General features: G+C 36.5%; 1 protein-coding gene across 3 annotated transcripts in view; it reads left to right on the top strand.

Annotated features, from left to right (window-relative positions):
* Positions 1–22,995, top strand: part of LOC116177153 (mushroom body large-type Kenyon cell-specific protein 1) — a 48,188-nt gene extending 25,193 nt beyond the window's left edge. Inside the window, exons 2-4 of one of the 3 annotated variants that reach the window (XM_031496035.1) lie at positions 5,940–6,250; positions 9,503–9,897; positions 17,017–22,995. In XM_031496035.1, the coding sequence (XP_031351895.1) occupies positions 5,940–6,250; positions 9,503–9,897; positions 17,017–19,186 (2,876 nt within the window). In that variant the 3' untranslated portion in view covers positions 19,187–22,995. The remainder of the gene's footprint in view (positions 1–5,939; positions 6,251–9,502; positions 9,898–17,016) is intronic. The other 2 variants (XM_031496036.1, XM_031496037.1) reach the window with 2 other exon arrangements.
* The last annotated feature ends 2,268 nt before the right edge of the window (positions 22,996–25,263 follow it).

A 25,263-nucleotide genomic window follows, 5' to 3' on the forward strand; every position in this document is an offset into this window, starting at 1 on the left:
GTACTATTTTAACCCCTATTTTTATTTTTGTTGATTTTTTATTGTCGAATTATCATTAACCAGACACGAAAATTGGATCGTGAGTGTATGTATCGTTTTGGAGGTATGATGAATGGGTGGCTTCTTCGACCATTTTATTTACTCGCTGTTCTGCTTCAAGGGTTTTCTATTTAATTGCAATTAGAATTGTTTCAGTATTTAATGGAAATTGAACAAAATCTTCGAAACATTCTGGAGAATCTATTTCGAAACCTTCTTAGATTTTTTGTATGGATATCGCTTTTTTTCGGAAGGGAAGGGGGGTAGATAGATTTAGTCCCAATCTCCATTGACCTCCTCTCTCGCCTCCGCCTTACTAACAACACCATTAAACTTGCTTTGATTTACCAATAGATTTGCATATTTAATGTGGTGTTAGCAGCACTTCATCTATAAACCACCCCCACCTTTAATGGTGCAACTTTGCATTGAATGTACATATTGTTTGACACATTTTTAATATTGACTGGCACGATTAGCTAATCTACTATATTTTAAGTCATAAAGGTAGCACGGGGGGTTGGGGAGTATGAAATACATGATCATTGTAGGGAAAGAATTATTAAAGTGTCCTTTTATTGGGGGTATGGAATGGCTCCCGGTGTCGCATTCTCTCCCAAAACCGTTTGCCTGGTCACTTACATTCCAGTTTTCGGTAAAACGTCATCGAACGTATCACCGGGGTGGAGGTGGGGGCCCTAGGTGGTAGGTCATGATCTACGAATCATCTCATTGTGATAATGATGATTGTAGGGTAAGAGTAATTGAATTTTCCTTTTACTACTGGGTATTGTCTCTAGTGTTTCCTACACTTTTTCGTATTTCCCATCAAATTCTTCTGGAGGACTTCTCATTTTCTTCATAAGCTACCCTTATCTCAAGCTCCCTCAATTTCCACCTGACCGACCCTAAAATTCTTTCAAGGTACTTTCAGGTTCTTCTTTAATTTCTCTTTAATCCTTTAAGTTCACTCAAACTCGGCAAATTACCCCTCACCCTAAGATCACTGCGCCGGTAGGTACGTGTACACTCCTCCTCTTTCTACAATGTTCTTCTACGGGCCCGTAAATTCGCTAAAAATTGAGTAATGGAATTCATTAATTAATCTTCGGAAATTATAATTGCGCTTAAGTAATCTCGATAATTACTCACAAACGGTTTTTTCCGAGGTTTTTTCTCAACTAAGATAATACAACATAATATACAGGTTTTGAGTATGAACTTAAGTTAAATTTTTCACTCCGAAATGGCACGTCTAATTAACGGGGTATGGAAAAATTCCGATCTCGACGAAATTTGCCACTTTATGTAAAAAGGGCTTATTCGATATGCTAGGCGAAGTTCTATCTTTCTGTCTGTTATGGTTTCCAAGAAAAATATTAATAGAAGGTCAATTTTGAGGTTTTTGGGGACGAGGGGTTGGTCACGACTTATTTTAGGGGGCAAAAATTTCCTTTATTGCTTAAAATTGCCACCATTTCTTTTGATGTCCCCAACATATCCTCTAATTTCTTCGGGATTTCCCTTATTCCACAAAAATTTCCTAATATTTCTCCAGAATTTCGTCTAATTTTGTCCATTTCGTACATACTTATTTCCTTGAAATTTCTTATATGAAAGACAAGATTTCTGATAAGAAAGGAAGAAAAATTGCCATTTCCCTTAATTTTCCCAACATTTCTAGCATTGCTTTAAAATTTCCACAAAATTTCTCCAAATTAACGTGAAATGAGTAACGTTATTAGAAACTTTTTTTCTTAAAATTTCCTCTAGATTTCGTCAGAATTTCCTCTTTTCTTAAAATTTCCTAATATTTACCTAGAATTTCTTCATTCCTTTAACAATTCCTCCTATTTCCCGAAAGTTCCCTAGTATTTTCGCAGAATTTTCTCTAATTTCTTCCATTTTCTACATTTTTCCCAGACAAGAATTGTCCTCGGGATTGATGACGACTTGTTTTAGAGAACAAAGATTTCTATTGCCTAAAAGTTAAATTAAATTAAATTAAATTAAATTAAATTAAAATTAAAATTTCCCCAAATTTACACAACATTTGTCCGAATTAACGTGAAATGAGTAACATTACTTCCTTATAGAAACCTTTTATTTCCTTAAAATTTCCACTATAGATTTCCTCTCATTTCTTTGAAATTTCCTAATATTTCCCGAGAAATTTCTTTAATTTCGTCCGGCGACGTTGGTAGAAAGCCCTATTTGCTTTTTCCCCTTTTACCATATGCCTTAGGTGTGGAGTAATCACCTTTGCCAGGGTTGGGGATGAAAACAATTTTTATCCCCCTGAGGAGGCGGATTCTATAGAGCTGCAAAGGCTCTTCCATGCTTCTCTCTTACGCCTCGTGATATCCTTCTTATATAACCTTAGATTTACCTTATAGGATTCCCCGTTGGGCTTTTATAGGGTCCAAAGATCCTCTAAAAGCACTTACAACCCTAAAGTCCCATAAAGGTTCTTGGAAACGATCGGTAAAGTCATAAAAATTATTAAACTTTCTTAAGATTGGTTAAAAACTCTCAAAGTTAAAGGGTTTTAGAGGTACCTAACTTATACGAGGTTGCTCGAAAAATTAGTGAAATTTTATTTTTTAATCTAATATTGACTATGACTGTATCAACATCGTTTTCATTACCTCTACAATCTTGAAAATATCAATATTGGATACCGTTAATTCTAATTTTTCATTTAGGACCACAGTCGCTCACCCAGGTAGTTTGAATTGCCCTGTATACTTTGCAAATGCTAAAATTATATGCTAATGTACGTTTGAATAAGAAAAGTGATTGGTTCAGTTTTTCCTGTTACGCTAACATATCGGTAAATTATTAATTGTTTAACAAACCCCGTACACATTATCTAAAACAACGTATCAGGTGTAAAGTTGTTTGTAGAATCCAAAAATATATACCTACAGGGTGTGAAGACGACATAATACAATAAATAAATTATTGGGCGGTAATGCTATCGTGAAGTAAAAGTTAGCACTACCAGTCCTCTAAAAACTATCCCTTTTTTAATTACAAATGGTTACAAAAATCAACCTGATTTGATTTACACACCGTAAAATGATTTTTGTGGGGTGGCTAGGTCTATTTGGAGGCAGAGCTGGGCAGTATTCGATTTTGTAAATACTTTTTAGTATTCAAATCCTTTAAAGTATTCAAATACTTTGTAATTAAATACTTTTATGGAAGCAGTATTTGTATTTGAAACTCAAATACTTTCACAAATATTTAGTATTCGAATACTTCGCAAAGTATTTGGATACTTCGTAAAGTATTCGAATACTTCGCATAGTATTTGAATACTTAACCTTCCTTTTTTACCAAAAATCGACTACACCAAAATTTCTCGGGAAAACACTTTTTCTTATTAATTTTGGTGCGTAGAATCCAAAACGAATCGTACTTTTTCGATCAGACTTCTCAATCAAAAGTTATAGACTAGAAACCAATTTCGAAAGAAAATTCAAAGGGCTGTAACTTTTGAAATAGTAGCTCAATCTTGGAACTGTTTGAAATTATGGATTCTACAGGCCACATTCTATAAGAAAATGTATTTTCCGGGTCGATCTGAGACGATTTTTTCTTCGGGCCTCAAAAAAGGCAGTGTATTATAACCTTCCTTTTTTGACCAAAAATCGACTGCACCAAAATTTCTCGGGAAAACACTTTCTCTTATTAATTTTGGTGCGTAGAATCCAAAACAATTCGTACTTTTTCGATCAGACTTCTCAATCAAAAGTTATTGACTAGAAACCAATTTCGAAAAAAAATTCAATGGGCTGTTAACTTTTGATCTAGTAGCCCAATCTTCAAACTGTTTGAAATTATGGACTCTCCATCGTTCTCGATCTCAGACAATTTTTTTTCCGTCCTCAAAAAAAAGGCAGTACTTTTAAGTTATTCAAATATTTGAGAACAATTTAGAAATGTTCCAAAATCGCTAGGATTAATTTCAGAAAGGCGTACGTATCATGTGCACGACGTACGATCGCTTTGAAAACTGGCACGTATTCTTAAGGATATAACTGGTATAAGAAAGGTCCTGGTAGGTACCTCCTATATAATACTATACCTAATAATAATAATACGCTTTTACTCCCCTTAAATTTGTATATAATAATAGAAATATAAAAAAAGCTAACCCCATACCGTTGAGTGAAGGATCTAGGCCCATACAAAGTATAACTTGATTTAGTATTAAGCCTTTTATCTAGTATACTATTTTAAATTTTTAATGTATTTGAGTGACAAGTATTTGAATATTTTTTACTGTATTCGAATACTTTTCAAAGTAAGATAATGAAATACTTTTGAAAGTATTCGAATACATTCTAAAGTATTTGAATACTTATTTTTTTAAGTATTTGAATACTTTTCAATGTATCTGTATCTAGTATTCGCTTGTGCTGGACGTAAAAGTATTTAGTATTCAAATACCTTTGATTTGTGCAAAGTATTTACTATTTAGTATTCAAATACTTTTTGAAAGTATTCTGCCCAGCTCTGTTTGGAAGCAGCATCGCTCCCGTCCCTTCGCTCTTGTTTGTATGTAGTTGTATTTATATACAATTTAGTTTTATTTATTATTGCATTGCTAATAATTAATTAGGTGAGTCGACCATTTCAGTCATTTTACCTAATCGGTACCTTCAATTATCAGAAAGTTCCTCATGCGTTCCAACCTGCATTAAAATGTGGTGAATAGGTACTGATGATGATAAATAAAAAAACTCGATGATATTCCGTATATTTGTTCTTATTTGGATTTACTGCGGTACTTTTTTTTAACAGAAGGTCACTTCGCGGCTTTTCCATATGTGTACAAGCACCACGTTAATGTTATTACGAAGTTTTGTTATGCATCTTGTGGTTTTGTTAACATTTTGAGAGGGAACGCTTTGTAGACTGCCCTGGCCCCTTGAATCCTTAGGCCCGCGCCAGATTCGGTCCAAAATTTGGTACCTAGGCGTATCATGCGCAGGAGCTCCGTCACGTTGGAACCAAAATATATATTTAATATCCATATCCGCACCCTCCAAGAACTAGATATAGTATGATGAAAAAAAGGTTCAGTGGTCAACACATTTTCAATTTATGACAGAATTCGATGACGTTTGGCATTTGCTCTCAAGTTTTTCGCAGTTAGAAACTGGAAATTCCATCTTTTCGTATAATATGAAGGTTGCTCCGCTGTAGAATTAAACAATTACTAATTCGTCATCACACTCGAGATTCTGTTACATAAATTTTATCTCGCGGTAAATCGCAGATTCATTTAGCCACACAATTGTCCGAAAAAAAATACTCTTTGATTGGCTATACAAAAGCGAAAAACTTTTCGTGTCGATCATTCGTTAGTCATGCACCTCTATGTATCTACATCAAGGACGCACAAATCACATTTGATTGCAAAAATGCATCACAAGTACAAACATAATGGCCGACATCACTTAGCCTCGCCAATTAAGATTAAGCAAAGCATGGGCCTACCCTCATTATATTAATCCACTGATTAGCTTCAATTGCTGTTTTTTCTAATACAAGCCGGTGACAACCTCATTTGTAGAGGGGAAATTTGGGGGGGAAAAAGCGTTAAATCGACTTCCGTAACACATACGTTTCCAATTCCAAGAAACTACATGCACTTTAAGCGCAATAATAGTAAAAAAATAGACATACAAGTCTCGTACATTTCGTAGTATCAAATTCAGCAGAGTCGCACAATTTTCACGCTGATGGCGTCGTCGGCGGTTTTCTAAATCCTAGATTACAAAAACTCGCAACGGAAGTCTTTCTAGAAATTTGCGCTTGTCTTTCCTTTGTTGTAAAAAAAAACCCCAACTGAACTGCGCTAAGTTTGCCTTTCTTTGTGTTTCCAGGGCTGGAAAGGATCGCTGAAGAGTTGATGGGTCGAAGGAAATGGAAACTGTATCAAGAGTCGAGAAATTACTTGCAACCTATAAACAACAACGTGGAAAAGATAAGGACGCACGAGGACAATATAAAGTATCAGCGATATTTCAAGAAGCAAGAGGAACTAGTAGATATAGAAGACGATTTGAAAAAGGAGTACAGGATAAAACAGGAAGACGCGGACGAGCAACCCCAGGATTGGTCGCCGCAAAGCAAGTGTTATTTTTGTATAGACGGCAAACTGGATAGTGAAAATAATACGAGTCAAGGGGCGCTGGTAGGTTCGCATTTTTTTAACGTTGTCTTGTCGTCCACCTAAGCATGAAAATGCCTGGCGCTGGTCCAAATTACACGTGATCTTTCTTTGTGAATTTATCCCTGCACTAAACACCGCCAGTGTCCATAAACCGATGGTAGTAAACGTTGAGATCTTTGGATATGAAAATCCAACATGCGTTTTTGAAAGTTCAAATACACTTAGGTGTCTTTAAACGCAACGAATTATAAGAGACGTAAATTCTGTTTTGCCGTTTTTCAAAAATAATGAACATTTTCGTGTATTCGGATGCGAGGCGTAGAGATCGATCTGCAATTTGTGCAAGTTTCCAAAACTGTTTAGGCTTTTTCCAAAACGTTCCCATGGTATTTGGAACGTATGTATTTCCAGAACAGAATAAAGTATTTACGACGTTTCAGGAGTTTTCTAGATCATTTACAGATTTTCTTATTCTTTCCTAAATAAAAGGAGCACTTTAAAAACAAAAATAGCTGTTGCTCGAAATAATCATAGAAAGACTAAAAATTCTTCCTAGAAATTGTGAAAAACATCTCCGGCGGAATTTGTTTCAAAACAAACTTCAGTAAATCAACCACTTTTGCACATATTTCATATATCATTGAACTATTTTTGGAAGGGTTTCTTCTTAGAAGTCTGAGAAGCTTTTAGAAATCCCCCAATTTCCTTTTTTATGAGAGGGAGGGGGGATATTCCATACCCTCCATCAGACCCTCCGATCTACGTTTAGTATAAAATGAACATGATAATTTTTTATTAGTTTTAGAGTTCTAAGAGGGAAGAGCCATTAAATTTTCCGTTCCCGTGTACCCCCAGAGCTTAATTCAAAACTGTTTATAGCATGCACATAACATAACACACCGGGGGGTCTGGAATACCCCTCAGCACGCATAGAACAAATGAATACTTTGTGGAATCATCAAATCTTTCGTTATTGGGGGATATTCCATGAAGTACCGTCAAATGTTTCTTTTCTGAGAAACGTTTTATATACGACAGTTCTAAGGGCTGAACGTTTTGAAGTCGAACATAACACCGGAGGGTCTGGGGGGTATGTAATACCCCCCAACCCACATAGAACAAATGAATACTTTGTAGGATCATCAAATCTTTCGTTATTGGGGGGTATTCCATGAAGTACCGTCAAATGTTTCTTTTCTGAGAAACGTTTTGTATACGACAGTTCTAAGGGCTGAACGTTTTGAAGTCGAACATAACACCGGGGGGTCTGGGGGGTATGGAATACCCCCCAGCACACATAGAACAAATGAATACTTTGTAGGATCATCAAATCTTTCGTTATTGGGGGATATTCTCCGAAGTACCATCAAATGTTTCTTTTCTGAGAGACATTTTATACACGACAGTTCTAAGGGCTGAACGTTTTGAAGTCGAACATAACACCGGGGGGTCTGGGGGTATGTAATACCCCCCAACCCACATAGAACAAATGAATACTTTGTAGAATCATCAAATCTTTCGTTATTGGGGGGTATTCCATGAAGTACCGTCAAATGTTTCTTTTCTGAGAAACGTTTTATATACGACAGTTCTAAGGGCTGAACGTTTTGAAGTCGAACATAACACCGGGGGGTCTGGGGGGTATGGAATACCCCCCAGCACACATAGAACAAATGAATACTTTGTAGGATCATCAAATCTTTCGTTATTGGGGGGTATTCCATGAAGTACCGTCAAATGTTTCTTTTCTGAGAAACGTTTTGTATACGACAGTTCTAAGGGCTGAACGTTTTGAAGTCGAACATAACACCGGGAGTCTGGGGGGGAACATAGAACAAATGAATACTTTGTAGAATCATCAAATCTTTCATTATTGGGGGGTATTCCATGAAGTACCGTCAAATGTTTCTTTTCTGAGAAACGTTTTATATACGACAGTTCTAAGGGCTGAACGTTTTGAAGTCGAACATAACACCGGGGGGTCTGGGGGGTATGGAATACCCCCCAGCACACATAGAACAAATGAATACTTTGTAGGATCATCAAATCTTTCGTTATTGGGGGATATTCTCCGAAGTACCATCAAATGTTTCTTTTCTGAGAGACATTTTATACACGACAGTTCTAAGGGCTGAACGTTTTGAAGTCGAACATAACACCGGGGGGTCTGGGGGTATGTAATACCCCCCAACCCACATAGAACAAATGAATACTTTGTGGAATCATCAAATCTTTCGTTATTGGGGGATATTCCATGAAGTACCGTCAAATGTTTCTTTTCTGAGAAACGTTTTATATACGACAGTTCTAAGGGCTGAACGTTTTGAAGTCGAACATAACACCGGGGGGTCTGGGGGTATGTAATACCCCCCAACCCACATAGAACAAATGAATACTTTGTAGGATCATCAAGTCTTTCGTTGTTCCCTTCCAGGGAGGCTGAGGTTTTGATCCTAAATTGGAGGAATATTTCGAATAAGGGATGTTTTGGGATTTCATATAAATTCGCGGCGTGAGTGCGGGAACCATAAATTCTTATATTTTATAGTCCCGGCATTATTTCAAGAAGTGACTTTGAAAAATGTACCCCGCTGCAACTAGACTGTGAATTGATGAACCAAAATTGCCTGGAGATGTTTTGAAATGCTCTAAATCCTAAGAAGTATGCACAATATGGTACTATCCAAGCTTTTGTCGTGCATTTCTCAACAACCTCAAAACAGGGCGTTTTACTTGGCTTGACCTGTATTGACCATCATCGATATATGTCGGTACCATGTTTTATTCCAAGATTTTTGCTACCTTAGTTCTAAGATATGCGAAATGTCATATTTTACTTTATGTGGTGACCAAATTCCTTTTGGAATTAGTTGACAGGATCATGAGCAATTTAAAGAAATTCTCTGACCGTTATTGGTAAAAATGTTAAGCAAAAAATTAGAACTTTTTTGCTAACCGGAAATTGGAGGAATGTAAAGTTAGTGATGCAAGGTATACTGATCTAACGGCAGCATCCATTTCGCCTTAATTAATTTGTAATAACTAACTAACGTAATGTAGGTATAAACTATTTCTGCACTAATTAATAATGCCATGCAAGAAATGGTCGGCCTTGTCCATATATGAGTTGAAATTTCGCAACGAATCTTGTTAGGCTCTAATTCACAATTAAATGCCTTTTAGTATTCATGGGCAGAAAAAATGTGATACTTAATGGACGTGTACCGAATGGCGATATTAAATTTATAACTTTTTTTCTTCTTCTAATTTCAGAGTCCCCGACAGACCGATTCGGACTCGACCGATAGTCATAGCGATTCTGAGATACCGCCAACACTAACGCCACCTACCAGATTATTGAATAATAATCACAATATGACCGCGATGGCAGCTTTGGCCTCCGCAGTGGCGGCGCTCTCAGGAAACCCCCCCGCAACACCGACGCCACCCCTGTCCTTCTACAATCCAAATCTCATACCTCCGAATTGGTACCTCGCGAATATGACGCGCAATTATCAACCGGAAAGGGTGGCGGAAATAGAGAAGACGACCGGCGAGCAGCCCCTAGATCTCAGCTCGAAGGGGATGAGCAGCGCCGGCAGTCCCGTCGAAATCAAACCCGCGCCGAATATGAGGCTACCCACGTTGGACACCAAACAGATTTTCAAGTGAGTATCGGTCAATTACACTCGAGAGCAAAAGACAAAAGAGGTCACGATGAATTAACAAAAGCATTTCTCTTAAAATAGTGCATTTGTTTGTCTGTGAAACAAATAATTTTATCGGTCAAGTGATGAGTTTATCTATAATTCAACCAGGCCATTATGATTCGTGGCCGTAAATCATTTTTTTTTTCAATAAACTGGAAGTATTCGCCTATTTTTATTATCGGTATTAGATTGTGAAACAACTGGAGAAATATGGTTTTTAAAAAATTTCCGCGTTGCGGTTACCAAAAACGTTCCCCGCCGAAAAGCGTATCAGGCGCGACAGTTTTAAATTTTAATTTGTTGTTAGTTATCAACGTTTTGAGAACGAGGTCATTCATTTTTTATATCATTCCGTTACACTGTACCCCAAGACGATTCGGTAATGCAAGTGTAAGTACTTTTAATGTTATAATTAGGCAGAGTTATCAATGATCCACTTAATTAATTTAGTTTGTTTGTCAAAAAAAGTTATCGCGGCGATAAAAATTGCTAATACACATACAAGTGCGGTAGGTCGGTGTCACCTTATCAAAAAAAATATTTGGAAGTGACGTGGGGAGTAATCATTTGTGGTGCTAATCTCAATTTTGATAACAAAAACTTAAACTTGACCTTTCTTTTTCATATAAAACTTTGATCCGTAATTTAAGTTATTGCCTAAGCCTAAAGGTACATGGCCGAGCGCAAATTTATCTTTGTCAGTTTCTCAAACGAGTCTAAATAGGACAAGGGCAGTCTATGCATTAATTTATGCATGTTTAATTGCATTTCAAAGTCCTGCTTCTAAGTGCGGTATGGATTCATAGTTCTATCTACATCACCTACTAGAATTATGAAATAGTATTAAATCAATTGCAAAAATGCTCGGGGTTGCGGATTCTGAGTTGTGCGCCATTTTGTTTTTACTCGAGTAACACATTGAGCATTACTAGTTTTCAGCAAAAATTTTGCTATATACTAACTGTCACTATTAGTGACTAGTGTTACAAATGAAGGGGAGTTTAGAATTACAGGGTGAAGTGTATTCGAACTATCTGTAACAGCATTCAATGTACCCTTCATAAAGGCTCTTGCCCTATATGATAAACACGTGGTAAAGTAAATGTAGAGAATCGTTAGGTTCGAGTTGCTTACTTTAGACCAGGATATGATGGTTATCCCCTTTGAATGAATTTGTCTGAAATTTGGACAGTAAACTTGAAAGCCACACGAGCCCATCTCGTTGGTGGAAGGTTTTTTCCCAATATTAACTGAGATATGGGTAGTTGAAAGTGGACTCAAGTTAATAGCAAAGAAACGGTTTCTTGGGGAAACCTTTATTGTGGCGTAGAAAGCAACGAAACGTCCCCCGAAACTGATTCTGGCCCATTTACAATAATTAACTTTATTTATTAGTACCGAATATATTCTAGAAAATTAACCGATGAAGAATTGTTTTCATTATAGGGGGTGATTTGAAACACGTAAAATTATAAAACAAGATACGAAGAATCGCATACGATTTTCAGTAGGGGAATATTTTGCCACTGATCCTTGAACTCGTAGAAATCGATTGGCGAAGGTTTGACGTCGCTGTCTCTTTTCCTTCTTGAATTAAAGAGGAACAGACGGACAGACAAAACCATGACATAGGGGAAATTTGTTCTCTTTCGAAAAATTTCCCCAAAAATCACAAATATGTTCCTAAGCAATAAACCTATATGACCTGATTTTAAGCTTTAAGTTTCAGTTATGCCAATATGGGGTAGTTTTCAGCACTATAACATAATAAATGCCTATCGGCAATCGGCATAGCTAAGATTCGGAATTGTAGGGAAGTTTCAGCTTAATTCCAATTTTCGTGTAAATCGAGGCATATCCACAAAATGTGGGTGTTATGTATGCACTACGTACGGTTGCAATCTACAATAAATGATTTTTAAGGGTAGAAAAGATGCACTAATTTATTATATTTTAATAAAATATTAAAAATCAATTAAATTGTAACGAAATATTAAGCTAAATAAAAATGTCACTAAAGTAAACTTGAAATTAATTACGACTAATTAGTACAAAAGTTAGTTTCGTTATTGTTTAAACAATGGATTAATTATTTAAACAAATAATACCTGAAAATTATCAACTTAATTTGTACCCACACTCATTTTTATGAGCAAATTATTTTGTTGTTTCCACAATGTCAGTGATAATGCAGCGAGCTTTTTGAGACGATCCTCAAAAAATGCGGAGACAAATGGAACTATTGTGCTGTGTGAGAAATTTCTGTGTCGAATTTAAGAGTAACAAATTTCTTTCTATTGAAAGAATTCATTTTTCAATGTGCGATTTTTTGGCTTTCTAATAACAAAAAAAAGCTAAAACAAATCGAATCTCCGCGATACTCGGGAAACCCAGGGACTTATAATGAAAAAAAGACGCCCATTTTCATGAATTTCACCACGTGTCTAAAGCGCAATCAAGCTTTATTGGAAGCCAAAATGGCAACACTTTTTACGATATAAATTAAGTATAACTAAAATACGATTTTTCCTTCTCTTTTCTTTAGTATCCCCCTCATCCACTTCTCACCTTCTCTCCCCTCATCCAGCACCTCATTCCTACTTCTCCCTGTCATTTCACCCCCGTACAGTTCCATAACATGTGTTTTATGTCCTCTTCTTCCTCTCTGCATATTTTACATTTTCTTTCTTCTTCTGGTGTCCATTACTCTCTCCCCCTTCTTCATTTTGGCATCTGAATCTGGCTATTATTTTAATATTATTGTTTCCTTCCCACAAATGTTTTGGTAGTCATCGCCTTATTACCTCTTTATAACCACTACTACCGCGTTCGCTCTCCATCTTCACCCTCTGTTGATGTATTTGTGCATCTAGATCCCTTTTTGCCAACTCTTTTTTTCCTACTCCACTCCTCTTTTCGACCTCAGCTCGTTCGTATCCATTTATTTCATATTTTTCTCTTTGTTCTTCCCACATTCCTTTTGCGTTCATCTTCGTTGTCAAGCTTTTTTCACCAATTCGCTTTCTCGAATCTTACCACCCTGCGCCCCGAAGCTATCCTTATCTTTTCCATTTTTGTTTCTTCCTCGGATATACAATTTGGTGTCCTTCCATGTAGCCCTAATACCCATTTACTCGCTTTGTATTCCTTCCAGTTCATTGCATTCCTTCCAATATATAACAGTGGGGCAACAGTAGGTAATAATTACTAGTCATTTGTTTTTAAAACAGACATTGTACATACATAGTTAAATAAATAAATAAGTAAAGAGAGATGAGGCCGGCAATTCTGACTTCTTGAAACAAATCAAATATAATAAAGTTGAAAGTCCAAAAGTAAGTATAGCGCTAAATCTTTTGGAAAATGACCTACTAGAGGTGGCTTATAAAAGAATCTTCCAGCAGTTTCAAAGTTTTAGCCTCTTTTTAAAAGTTTGTAAGTGTTTGAGACTCAAAAGGTCTTTTAAAGGCTTTGAGAGCCTTTAATTGGATCTTATAGTTTGTAAATCGTAGAAAATCCTTTTTAAGAGCCTTTAAGGTCTTTTATGGGTCTTTAAATGTTTGTAAGAGTCGCAAACTATCTCTCAAGAGCCCCAAAGAGTCTTCAAAATCAAAAGTCTTCCAGAAGTTTTTAAAGTATTTGAGAGTCAGTCGTTGAGAGCTTTTAGCGGGACTTAAAGGGCTTTTAAGAATCTTCAAGAGCTTTAAGGGTATGCAAAAACCTTTAAAATCTGTAAGGGTCGAATCTCTAAAGAAAGGACTGCTTTAATAGAGATTTGGTTTTTTAACAGTTTTTAAGAGATTCATCCAAACCTTGAAGCCAATTAATGTGCCTTATTTGAGTCCTTAAGAATTTCAAAGAGCTTTTAAGGTAGTCCAATATTTTCAACCTTAGACTAGATTATTTTTAAACCTTAGAGTCTTTATTAGTCTAAAAAAAACTCTGTGTTTAAAGGTTTTTAATAAAAAATAGCTGGCTCTGTGATACTCCGCTACCAAGGTCTCATTCTTTTATAAAATGCGCGGAAATGAAGAAACGAACGACCAATGTGGAAAAAAATATTTGTTTCTGTCCTTACATACTTTGATGTTACAGAAAGAGGCCTAATTTTATACAACCAAAATAACTTCTTGATACAAATAAAGATCTGGCTGTCATATTAATTATTAATTTGAATATTGATGCTTTGGCTTCACAGAAAGTGAATCTTTTAAGCAGGCAGATCTTTATTTGTTGTAGGTAGTTAATTTGGTTACATAGTCCTTCAGAAGACTTTTTATCATTTAAAAGTAGACACAGGACATTCCTATAGGAAATCCCTATGTCTAGTTCTACATGAATATCACTCTGCACTTACCTGCGAAATGATTCTGGGCTGGATTTAAATTTTAAATTGTATTTGCAAAAGATTTTTATTTAAAAGTAGGGTGGCTATTCGTATACAATTAAGTGAACAGCCTAAACAAACTATCACATAGCATAGTCTGTAATAATTGTTTATGTATTTGGCCCTAAATCAGAGTATTCAAGACGGAACCAGGCAAAATGAATAGAGACTCTTTGTGGGTAAAATTTGGAAAAGCGGGGCAGGGGAAACTTAAGCCCAAAGAACCCTTGTCATTATGAAATGGGCTGCTTGTTTACTATTATTATTAAATGTGGAAAACCGGAATTTGTGGGAGTCGAAATTGGAGAGGAGAGACGGTTGGAGTCTCCCCCTCTTCTTTACATTGATCACCTTTTACAGGGGGTAGTCCGCAAAATCACTCACCAAGTACTACCGTCAAGAATTTTCGATTTAAGCGAATGTTCTTCTTGCGGATTCGAATTTTTAAAAGTAATCCGAACCGCTAGTTCCATCTATTTAGAAGAAACGCAAATACCAACTTCCTCAAAGTACTTTCTTTGTCCGTACTTTCCTAAGGAATGGAGGATTATCAATGACCGACCTTGTCCTTCTAATCTAACGTTCCGAAAATGGATAAAGGGGGAAGGAATTGCACGATTAAACCCTAGGGGTCGAATAAATTTGGAAGCTTTTTCTGAATTTTACAATACAAATTCAGTGAACTGTTACTGAATTAAAGGATCTGAATCCTTAACATCCTTTCTTGCATGATTCATTGTCCGATTATACGCTATCATGCAGCGAAAGTTCAAATTGAAAATAATTAAAGATGTAAGAGGAGATAGCGTGTACGTAAATAGAATCTCCATTGAATAAATCATGCATTACTTAAAGCGTGGCGAAAGTCGCTCTTTTTTATTCAAAAATGCGTTCAAATTGGAGTAGAAGAATTACGGAAAGGGCCAAAGTAGACCCAATTAAATTGGGCGGTTACCCAGTCGTGTAATTGAATAATTTTTCAATTTCATTAAAAACTCACCAAGATTTCCCACAGGAACGCAAGTAAAAGTCGACCACTTTACACACTGAATTTGAGTGTACCTAATTATGCAGTTTGGGAGGTAACGTAAACTTCTTATCTGCAATGCCAAATGCTGCAATTTAACGAAATTAAATTTATTCGAATTCAATGCCCGTTGCCTCTGATGACTAAGGTTTTATTTGTACTGCACCTAATTCTTACGGGATTCTGCAGAAGGTTATTTAAGAAATTATCCCACAGGTACGTAGTAATGGATTGTTCAAAAAAAGTCCAAGAACATTAAAAGTAACAAGCAATGCAAAATAATCTGTTCATAAATGTTATCGAGCTTTTGAACGAGTGCGCAATAAGTTTCCCCGGCTCCCAAGACCTCTCCCCCCAATAATGCCGGAAAATTCTACAAGGGAAGGCGAGCAAAAAAGTAAATTAAACATTTTGACGTTTTTTCGGAAGAGGGAATTATCAACATTTGTTAATACTACAGGCCAATCCTTGATTACAAAGCCAAGTCTTTTTTTGAATTTTTTTTAAACCGTTTCTTTAATTTTTTGATGTAGTGGCGATGTCAAAAATTCCATTCACAGATAAATCGATTTTTTAGGGATTATTATGCATTATCCTGACATTTTTCGTCACCCGTGTCATGACCGACTCGCGTCGCCGACTCCCTCTTGGGTTCCTAGAATGTTGCTACATAATATGCTCATATATCTTTGACTCCAGAGCTGGGCAGTATTCGATTTTGTAAATACTTTTTAGTATTCAAATCCTTTAAAGTATTCAAATACTTTGTAATTAAATAAACAATTCGTACTTTTTCGATCAGACTTCTCAATCAAAAGTTATAGACTAGAAACCAATTTCGAAAGAAAATTCAAAAGGCTGTAACTTTTGAACTAGTAGCCCAATCTTGGAACTGTTTGAAATTATGGATTCTACAGGCCACATTCTATAAGAAAAAATTTTTTCCGGGTCGATCTAAGACAATTTTTTCTTCGTACCTCAAAAAAAGGCAGTGTGTAACCTTCCTTTTTTTACCAAAAATCGACTGCACCAAAATTTCTCGGGGAAACACTTTTTCTTATTAATTTTGGAATCCAAAATCCAGAATCCAAAACAATTCGTATACCTTTGATAGTATTAGAATACTTTTGAAAGCCTTTTATCTAGTATACTATTTTAAATTTTTAATGTATTTGAGTGACAAGTATTCGAATACTTTTCAAAGTATTCGAATACTTTTTATAGTATACGAATACCTTTGAAAGTATTCGAATACATTCTAAGTATTTGAATACTTATTTTTTTAAGTATTTGAATACTTTTCAATGTATCTGTATCTAGTATTCGCTTGTGCTGGACGTAAAAGTATTTAGTATTCAAATACCTTTGATTTGTCTAAAGTATTTACTATTTAGTATTCAAATACTTTTTGAAAGTATTCTGCCCAGCTCTGTTTGACTCTAGTGGGTACGTCCTCAGACGAGGGAAAAAAGCGTTTTTTTGTGTTCCTTCTTTTATTATCTGTGCTTTCGTTCCTATACCGTTTTATGTTGGGTAATTCGCCTTATGGGCATCGCAATTACTCCCTATAGTCATTACTTTTCGAAATCAGAATAGCACAAACTGCTAATAAGCACTAGTGAATAAGGAAAAAGTGCTGCAAGATGTGTAATTATAATTTTAGTTCTGATTTTAGAGCGAAGCCTCGAGTGTCGACGATTGCAGGAAGGCGAACGTATACCGAAGACGAACTACAAGCGGCCTTAAGAGATATCCAGTCGGGAAAATTGGGCACGAGACGAGCTGCCGTCATTTATGGTATTCCCCGATCGACCTTGCGAAATAAGGTTTATAAACTCGCGATGGAAAGAGAGAGGGAATTGCACATAAACACGACGGTGCCCTTAAAACTGGAGGAAGAAGAGGTGATAGACGAGGAAAAGGAGTTATCGGGCGCCGAAGAGGAGAAGGAGGTGGAAAAAGCCTTACAAGCACCTTTATTATCGATGGCCGACATTTTGAGGTTTTCTAATTTAGATAATCAAGAAGCGTTAAAAACTCTTTTGCAAAGGGGTAAAGAGGGTTCGGACTCTTGGACGGGTTTAGATCATAGTGCGATGGGACCTTATATACAGAACTTGTTATTAACCTCCGGTGTTAACTTTCAAAGTCAAAAGCCTACCGAAAAAGACGCGTTGTTATCAGAGTGCATCAAGAGATTATCATCCGATGATAGGTATAAAAATAACGGCGAGGCAAGGACGAGTCCAAGCTCGGTGGTTACGAAAGTGGAGAAGTGTAGGTCGGAATCGTCCGACATGGAAACGGACGAATCGCCCTCAAATGTGATACTTAAAATTCCGTCCTTCAAACCGACTACCAGTAAAAATGGGAACGACTTCTACAGATCTGACTCTGTGCCGATCGTTTCGCCGCCTGTAACTAGTGAATCGGGATCTCCACCGATCTTGCCCGGTAAAGGAATGACGTTAAAAGACGTTAAGGACGTAATAGCAAAAAGTATTAGTCAAAAATTCCAACAAACTCCCGAACCAATTCGAATGCCGCCCATAATGGAGATGGATTACAAGCGAACAGGTTTTACGCCTCCCATGGTCGGCATGCCGCAGATGAAAAATCAACACGATCTCCCCAGGCCTTATCCGCATCTTCACCAGAAACCTCCCCAAAATCCATCGACGTCCGGTACGACGGGCGGAAAAGGTACCCGACCGAAAAGGGGAAAGTATCGTAATTATGATCGAGATAGCTTGGTGGAAGCGGTCCGCGCGGTGCAACGAGGGGAAATGTCCGTGCATAGGGCGGGAAGCTACTATGGCGTACCTCATTCCACCTTAGAATACAAGGTGAAAGAACGGCATTTGATGCGTCCCAGAAAAAGAGACCCGAAACCAAATCCAGTAGACGAAAAATTGGCGTCGCTAAAACAAAACGATTTGCGAATGGCCGCCGCCGCCGGTGGTGTAGATAAAATGAAACCCGTAATGAAGCCTCCCCAACCTAAATTCCCACCAACCTCCCCAAACGGAATGAAATTGCCCATGTTCGATCCGAGCATGGCTCCATTAGGCTACAACCCGCCACCGTTTCCCTTCTGGCCGCACCCAGGCTTTTCTCACATTCCCTTGGAGTACGGCAGAAGTCCGTCGACGTCGTCATTTCCGCCGAACCCCGAATTTTTCACAACGCAAATGATACAAAAGATCCAAGACGACGTGAGAACGCACCCGAACGTACCTCCCTCGCCGGCAGGCTGCCCCCCACCCCTGCCGAAAAATGCCCGTCACATTGCGGAATCGCTTCTCGACGGCACGGGATCGAACGGCTCATTTCTGGACGGCATCATCCGATCGAGTCTGGAGTCGGGCGTTCCCGGTAGTGACGACAAGGCGATCAAAGACGACAAGAGCCTAACGCCGGAGAACATGTCGAACAAAGCGCTTTTGGATCAACTTTGCCGCAACAGTCGCCTTACGCCCCTCCCGAAACCGAACGTGTCCGAATCGAACAGTTCGGGCGACGAAAACTACCGCAGAACGATCAGCCCCGCGAATTTCAGCGTAAAGGAGGAGACCGGCGAGAGTTCTCCGAAACGATACGACGCCGACCTTCACACGATAGAGCTCTCGAACGACTCTATGGACTCGGTCGAGCGAAACTGTAACGAAGAGGACTCGATTCCTCCCGCTAGAATATACTTAAAGCAAGATTTAGTTAACCCCGACAATTTGAAGCCGGAGATGCTAGTGCGTTTTCGAGACGTTTTAGACGTTGAACGGAACGGGGATTCGACGATAGGAAGTGCCTCAGAATCGGACGTGGCTCAAGACTGACATCTACCTAATGTAAGTGCGAGATATTTGTACTGAAAAGTGAGTACTCGATTGTAATTGTTGTTGAAGCGTTTCCATAGTGTTTGGAAGCATTTGGTTGTTGTAAGAAAAACGAGGTCGATGACGGTATTTGTTGATTTAGTCGTTGTTTCTCAATTGTTTTTTGTTGGTTAGCGTCAGAGTTCGACTGGGTCAAGCCTTGCGAGTCGCAGAGCGAGTACCTAACCCAGTTCAACTCTGGTTAGCGTAGCGCGCGACTTTAACTAAGTGTTTCGGTAGCATCAAAGCAGATCCTCACCTAAACCGATGAGCAATGAGTGTTTCGGACTCTAAAAGGTGTTAAAAAAAAATTTGTCATAATTCTATGTTTGCTGTTCAGTGTTTTGGCATATACCAAACTGTAGTAGTCAGTGTTGTATTTTGTATGTGTCTTCAACGTTGCGTATACCTCAAAATCTGTATAAAATCTGTATAATAATAATAATATTCACTCGTACTTCATACAGACTGCTTTGATGTGGATATATCGAAAACCCTCGGGATTGTCCCAGAATTGAAAAATTATCTATCTGTGATTTATTCAAAATTTTTGATGTATATTTTCTCTAAAAATATCTTAAAATATTATAATATAAATTTTAAACAATTAGAGGTAGGTAACTAAATATTAAAATAGGTTCGGTGGGAATTTATCATGTCCGAAGCTCAATTCGTTTATCGACATGTTGAACTACCACCTTAGTTTTTGTTTTCATATGACAATGAAGTGCAATTAGATGGTATATACATACATATATATTTACATCAACTTTAAGTAGTACATATAAGATAAATATATTATTATATATTTGAAAAGGAAGTTATTTTGTTCGAGAGAGAAAAGATTGATCAGGTATAGTTAAGCGCTTCATCCCTTCAACAACCGTCAGAACGCAACTCAAACCACAACCAAACCGATACCGACAGTTTTCTCGGCGAGGTGCCAACTTTTAGTTTTTCTCGTAAAAATTAAAAATTGCGCCGTAAAGCCGATTCTTATCAAACCCAACCAGATTTAAACAGTAACGCATATTTCAGTTGGACCAAAATATAACAGTATATTGTAAATAATGTATGTTTGAAACATATCTCGTTTAAGCATGTGCTAGCTTTCGGATCGTTGCGAAGTTAGTCGAATTACTAGAGAAACGGTGGCGGTTGAAAGTAGCGCATGCTTAAAACTAAACATTCCAACCAAGTATGTGCCAGATTTTTTATTCGCATTCGCAACAATTAGGAAACTGAATTATAGAAAAAAAAAAAATACAGAGTCGTGATCTCGGGCCCAAGCTTGGATCATTGGATTGCTTTAAACTTACTGTAATATATACAGTAGCGAAGCTCTGAGCTTCCTAAATTTTAAGTAGCTTTAAGATTTTTAACACTGTATTTTTAAATGTTTGTGTGTAACACTTTTGCGCTTGCCAGTTTGCAACGTCTACAATTTTGACGAATTTATATAACTTATACATATAAAATTGACGTTTTGGCTTAACTATAAGATGTAGTGCGTGAAGCCTAAATTATTTACTCGACGAATCAAAATTGATCCAAACTTGCAACAATGCGAGTGTACCACGATCGTGCAATTATTAATTAGTGGTTCTATTAGCGAAGTCATTATTATTTTTCTAAATGTGATACTCTGTTGTAAAGACATCGTTCTCCAATTTTTAAGTTTTTTTTTTGAGACGTGGTCCAAAACCTTCAAAGTATACGTGTTATTTTTATTACTTGCAATGTACGTAATTATCTCTCTACAAATGATTGCTTCATATCTTTAATGAGGACCATTTAATTAGTTGCGTTGATGTAATTTGCACTTTTTGTCGAAACTCGTAAAAAATGTACAAAAACATTGATTGCATTTATCGGTTGATACGCGCCGCGCCACTAAACTTCCAATTTTTATTTTCCTTGCACTAGTGACGCAAAAATATGCTTGTATACTTTCAGTTTGTTGCGAAAATTTGTATCTGGCAACAAGTAAATTATTCGACCCTTTCTGTACACAAATTCGAACCATTCCTTTTCGAGACAGTATTTCCATTAACACGAAACCACAACGGACCAGGGTCTTAAAATCTTTGTTTTTTTTTTAATATATTAAGTTTATCATTCCACATTTTACGAGACTTTTACAAGACTTCTAGTTGCTATTATTCCTAAATATTTTTTTACACACATAATTTTACTGGTTTTTATATATTGTTTAATCATACGTATTTGTTAATTAATTTTAGTTTTTAATTTATAGAGCAGATTTTACTTAAGTTGCTTTAGTTACAAAAACCTCCCCCTTGTACATAGTTCGTCCCCTCCTCTATTTTAGCGCACCTTGTCGTGTGCCTGCTGAAAGAAACATTGAACCTCCAAGCCACACTTGTTTTATTAGTTGTTTTATAATGACTTTTTTTGTGTTACGAGCTACAATATCGAACAATAGTTAAAATAATCGACAATTACCCACATTAAACGCATTTGTGAAGAGCTGGTTTCATGTTTTTTTTTTGTTCGTTACATAGAGGTGATTTATAGGCATTTTGTAAGTGGGTGTTCTGTTTTTACTATATTTGTAAGTACTAGGTGTTTTTATACGTAGTTAGTTATTACTCGCAGAGAAAGTACACCCACCGCGTGTTATATTAAAGTAGTTATCGCCTTCATTTTTTTTTTAATTCACGGTTCACTTGTACACTTTTCCATTTACATTAAGCGTAACGTATGTAGAAAGGTATTTATAAATAATAATCCATACGACACTTACAGTACAACTGGGGTATATCCACTATTTATAGGTTTTTTTTTGTAAAGTTGCACACTAACAGGTGACGGCACTTACTAACTTAGTGTAAGGAATAGGACGTAACAGTACGTAGCAAACGTAAGGTTCAAAGCTCTTCACAAATGAGGTAGCAGACAGGTTCAAACATGGGTTATCAATGGCATATTTCAAAATAGGTACCTCGAAGCGTTTTCATTGCACTTCTATTTGCTTTAAAAAACCGATAGTTTTAGTTATAGTGCCTAAGTGAAACTGTTATCAATTTTTAAAGTTTATTTTTACAAATTACATTCGCCCCCACGTAAACAACCCGCCGCTTTGCTTACGCGGGGATTTGCCACAATCTCGGGATGAAATCGTAGCTGTTTGTATAAAGAAAAGCGCCAAATTAAGAAGAAAAAAAATTTCCTAATTTAGACGAGTAAAAATTAGCTCTACACACCAAAAAAGTGTCTTCTTGTTTTTACATGTGATTGGAAAATTATAAAAAGTGAATAGACTGAAAAATCAAAAGACTTGGATTTAAATCTTTTTTAAAAATTTCAAAATATGCCGCTATAACCTATTTCAACAGCCACTTTGTTAAATTTACTGGGACCAAATAAATTCATATCCGACAAAGTATCAAAAAACCCGATATCACATTTTTCGTTTTCGTTGTATCGTACCAACCGCTGAAAGCGGTTGTAAATTTTTCTTTTTCGAATTGTTCCATTTTTGACAATATGTTAGAGTTAACTTGTTTGTGACACGTGAACCGTCGACAAACGGTTAACGTGCGAAATTTATCACGTGTTAATATGAAATGTGACTACAATTGCCTTTTAGCATTTAAAATATATCATCGGTTGTATTTTGATATGTGAAGGAATAAGGCTGGTAAAAGTGTGTAGACGCGTTAAGCGAAAAAAATAAAATAAAAAATTGCGTGTGTCGTGTGTGACTTTTGGAGTTCGATTTTGCCTATTTAAAATGTAACGAAAAATTAAACATTTTTTGAAAAATGATTTTTTCACTTTTACTAGCATTTTTTCTTGAAATACACCATGGCATGTTTGTATCTGTGTGAATAAACACTTCTTATTCAAGATAGATGTTTGAGCATTGCTTTGTGGGAAATTGTTATTTTCAGAAAATATTTTAAAAACCACAAAAATAAGAATTATAATACACATTGTATATTTATAATGTAATTCTGAAGTATACCAGTATTTATTATACTGTGAAATATATTCTTTGTGTTTTATTTTCTGGAATCTCTTACAATTAAATATAAACAGGAAAATTTTGAAATATACTCCTACCAGAAACCCCAAGTACAAACTTGTTACATAGAGGTATTCGAAACAGCCCGCTGGACCTAGCCCTCTCACCATTGTGAATCAATTTAAGAATGGTATCCAATTTATGAGCTATTTAGGAGCACCAGGCGCCACACCGTTGCATTAAGTCGCCTTAGACGTGCGCATTTTTTGTGAATTTTTTTGCTCGTGTATTAAGGGTTGCCTGCAGGTGATCAGAGCTGGGCAGAATACTTAAAGTATTTGAATACTAAATACTTTTACGTCCAGCACAAGATTTTCTTATAGAATATGGCCTGTAGAATCCATAATTTCAAACAGTTCCAAGATTGGGCTACTAGTTCAAAAGTTACAGCCCTTTGAATTATCTTTCGAAATTGGTTTCTAGTCTATAACTTTTGATTGAGAAGTCTGATCGAAAAAGTACGAATTGTTTTGGATTCTACGCACCAAAATTAATAAGAAAAAGTGTTTTCCCGAGAAATTTTGGTGCAGTCGATTTTTGGTAAAAAAGGAAGGTTATACACTGCCTTTTTTTGAGGCCCCGAAAAAAAATTGTCTCAGATCGACCCGGAAAAAAATTTTCTTATAGAATGTGGCCTGTAGAATCCATAATTTCAAACAGTTCCAAGATTGGGCTACTAGTTCAAAAGTTACAGCCCTTTGAATTTTCATTCGAAATTGGTTTCTAGTCTATAACTTTTGATTGAGAAGTCTGATCGAAAAAGTACGAATTGATTTGGATTCTACGCACCCAAATTAATAAGAAAAAGTGTTTTCCCGAGAATTTTGGTGTAGTCGATTTTTGGTAAAAAAGGAAGGTTATACACTGCCTTTTTTTGAGCCCCGAAAAAAAAATTGTCTCGGATCGACCCGGAAAAAAAATTTTCTTATAGAATGTGGCCTGTAGAATCCATAATTTCAAACAGTTCCAAGATTGGGCTACTAGTTCAAAAGTTACAGCCCTTTGAATTTTCTTTCGAAATTGGTTTCTAGTCTATAACTTTTGATTGAGAAGTCTGATCGAAAAAGTACGAATTGTTTTGGATTCTACGCACCAAAATTAATAAGAAAAAGTGTTTTCCCGAGAAATTTTGGTGCAGTCGATTTTTGGTAAAAAAGGAAGGTTAACACTGCCTTTTTTTGAGCCCCGAAGAAAAAATTGTCTCAGATCGACCCGGAAAAAAATTTTCTTATAGAATGTGGCCTGTAGAATCCATAATTTCAAACAGTTCCAAGATTGCGCTACTAGTTCAAAAGTTACAGCCCTTTGAATTTTTTTTCGAAATTGGTTTTTAGTCTATAACTTTTGATTGAGAAGTCTGATCGAAAAAGTACGAATTGATTTGGATTCTACGCACCCAAATTAATAAGAAAAAGTGTTTTCCCGAGGAATTTTGGTGTAGTCGATTTTTGGTAAAAAAGGAAGGTTANTCCAACTTCTCCGTACACACTTAAGGCTGGACAGTACACCCGTTCCGTTGCCCGAAAACGCGTGATTTCGTTCCACGATATCTTAATTCTGAGTGAAGTTGAAGAAGGGGTCGAATATTCCTGTGAAAGGTGAATGCTTTAGCTAGACAATAACGCCGGGGTTTACTAAAATGTTTTAAAATAATCTTTTTTTTAAGGGCAACGTCGAGGGCTGTTAGGGTGTCATATTTTGGAAAAGAAAAAAGGAAATAAATTTTCCTGGCGTTATTGCCTAGATATTAAGTTTACGAACGTATCTTAATTTTGGAAATTGTTCCAACTTCATTTATAGATAAGTTATCTTGGAAAAACAACTTAAAAGTTTTTCTAAAAAGCGCTAAAAGATAGCTTCCGCCGGGTGGCTGGTTTTATACAGATAGAAAATGTGCATTATAATTGGACTAAGTTTATGTTTTTACCATCGAACACAAATTAATATTATAAATAACCAAATTTGGGGATTGACAATAGGCAACTTT

Source organism: Photinus pyralis, unplaced genomic scaffold (assembly GCF_008802855.1).
Source record: "Photinus pyralis isolate 1611_PpyrPB1 unplaced genomic scaffold, Ppyr1.3 Ppyr1.4_LG7, whole genome shotgun sequence".
In the NCBI taxonomy this organism is placed as follows: Eukaryota; Metazoa; Arthropoda; class Insecta; order Coleoptera; family Lampyridae; genus Photinus; species Photinus pyralis.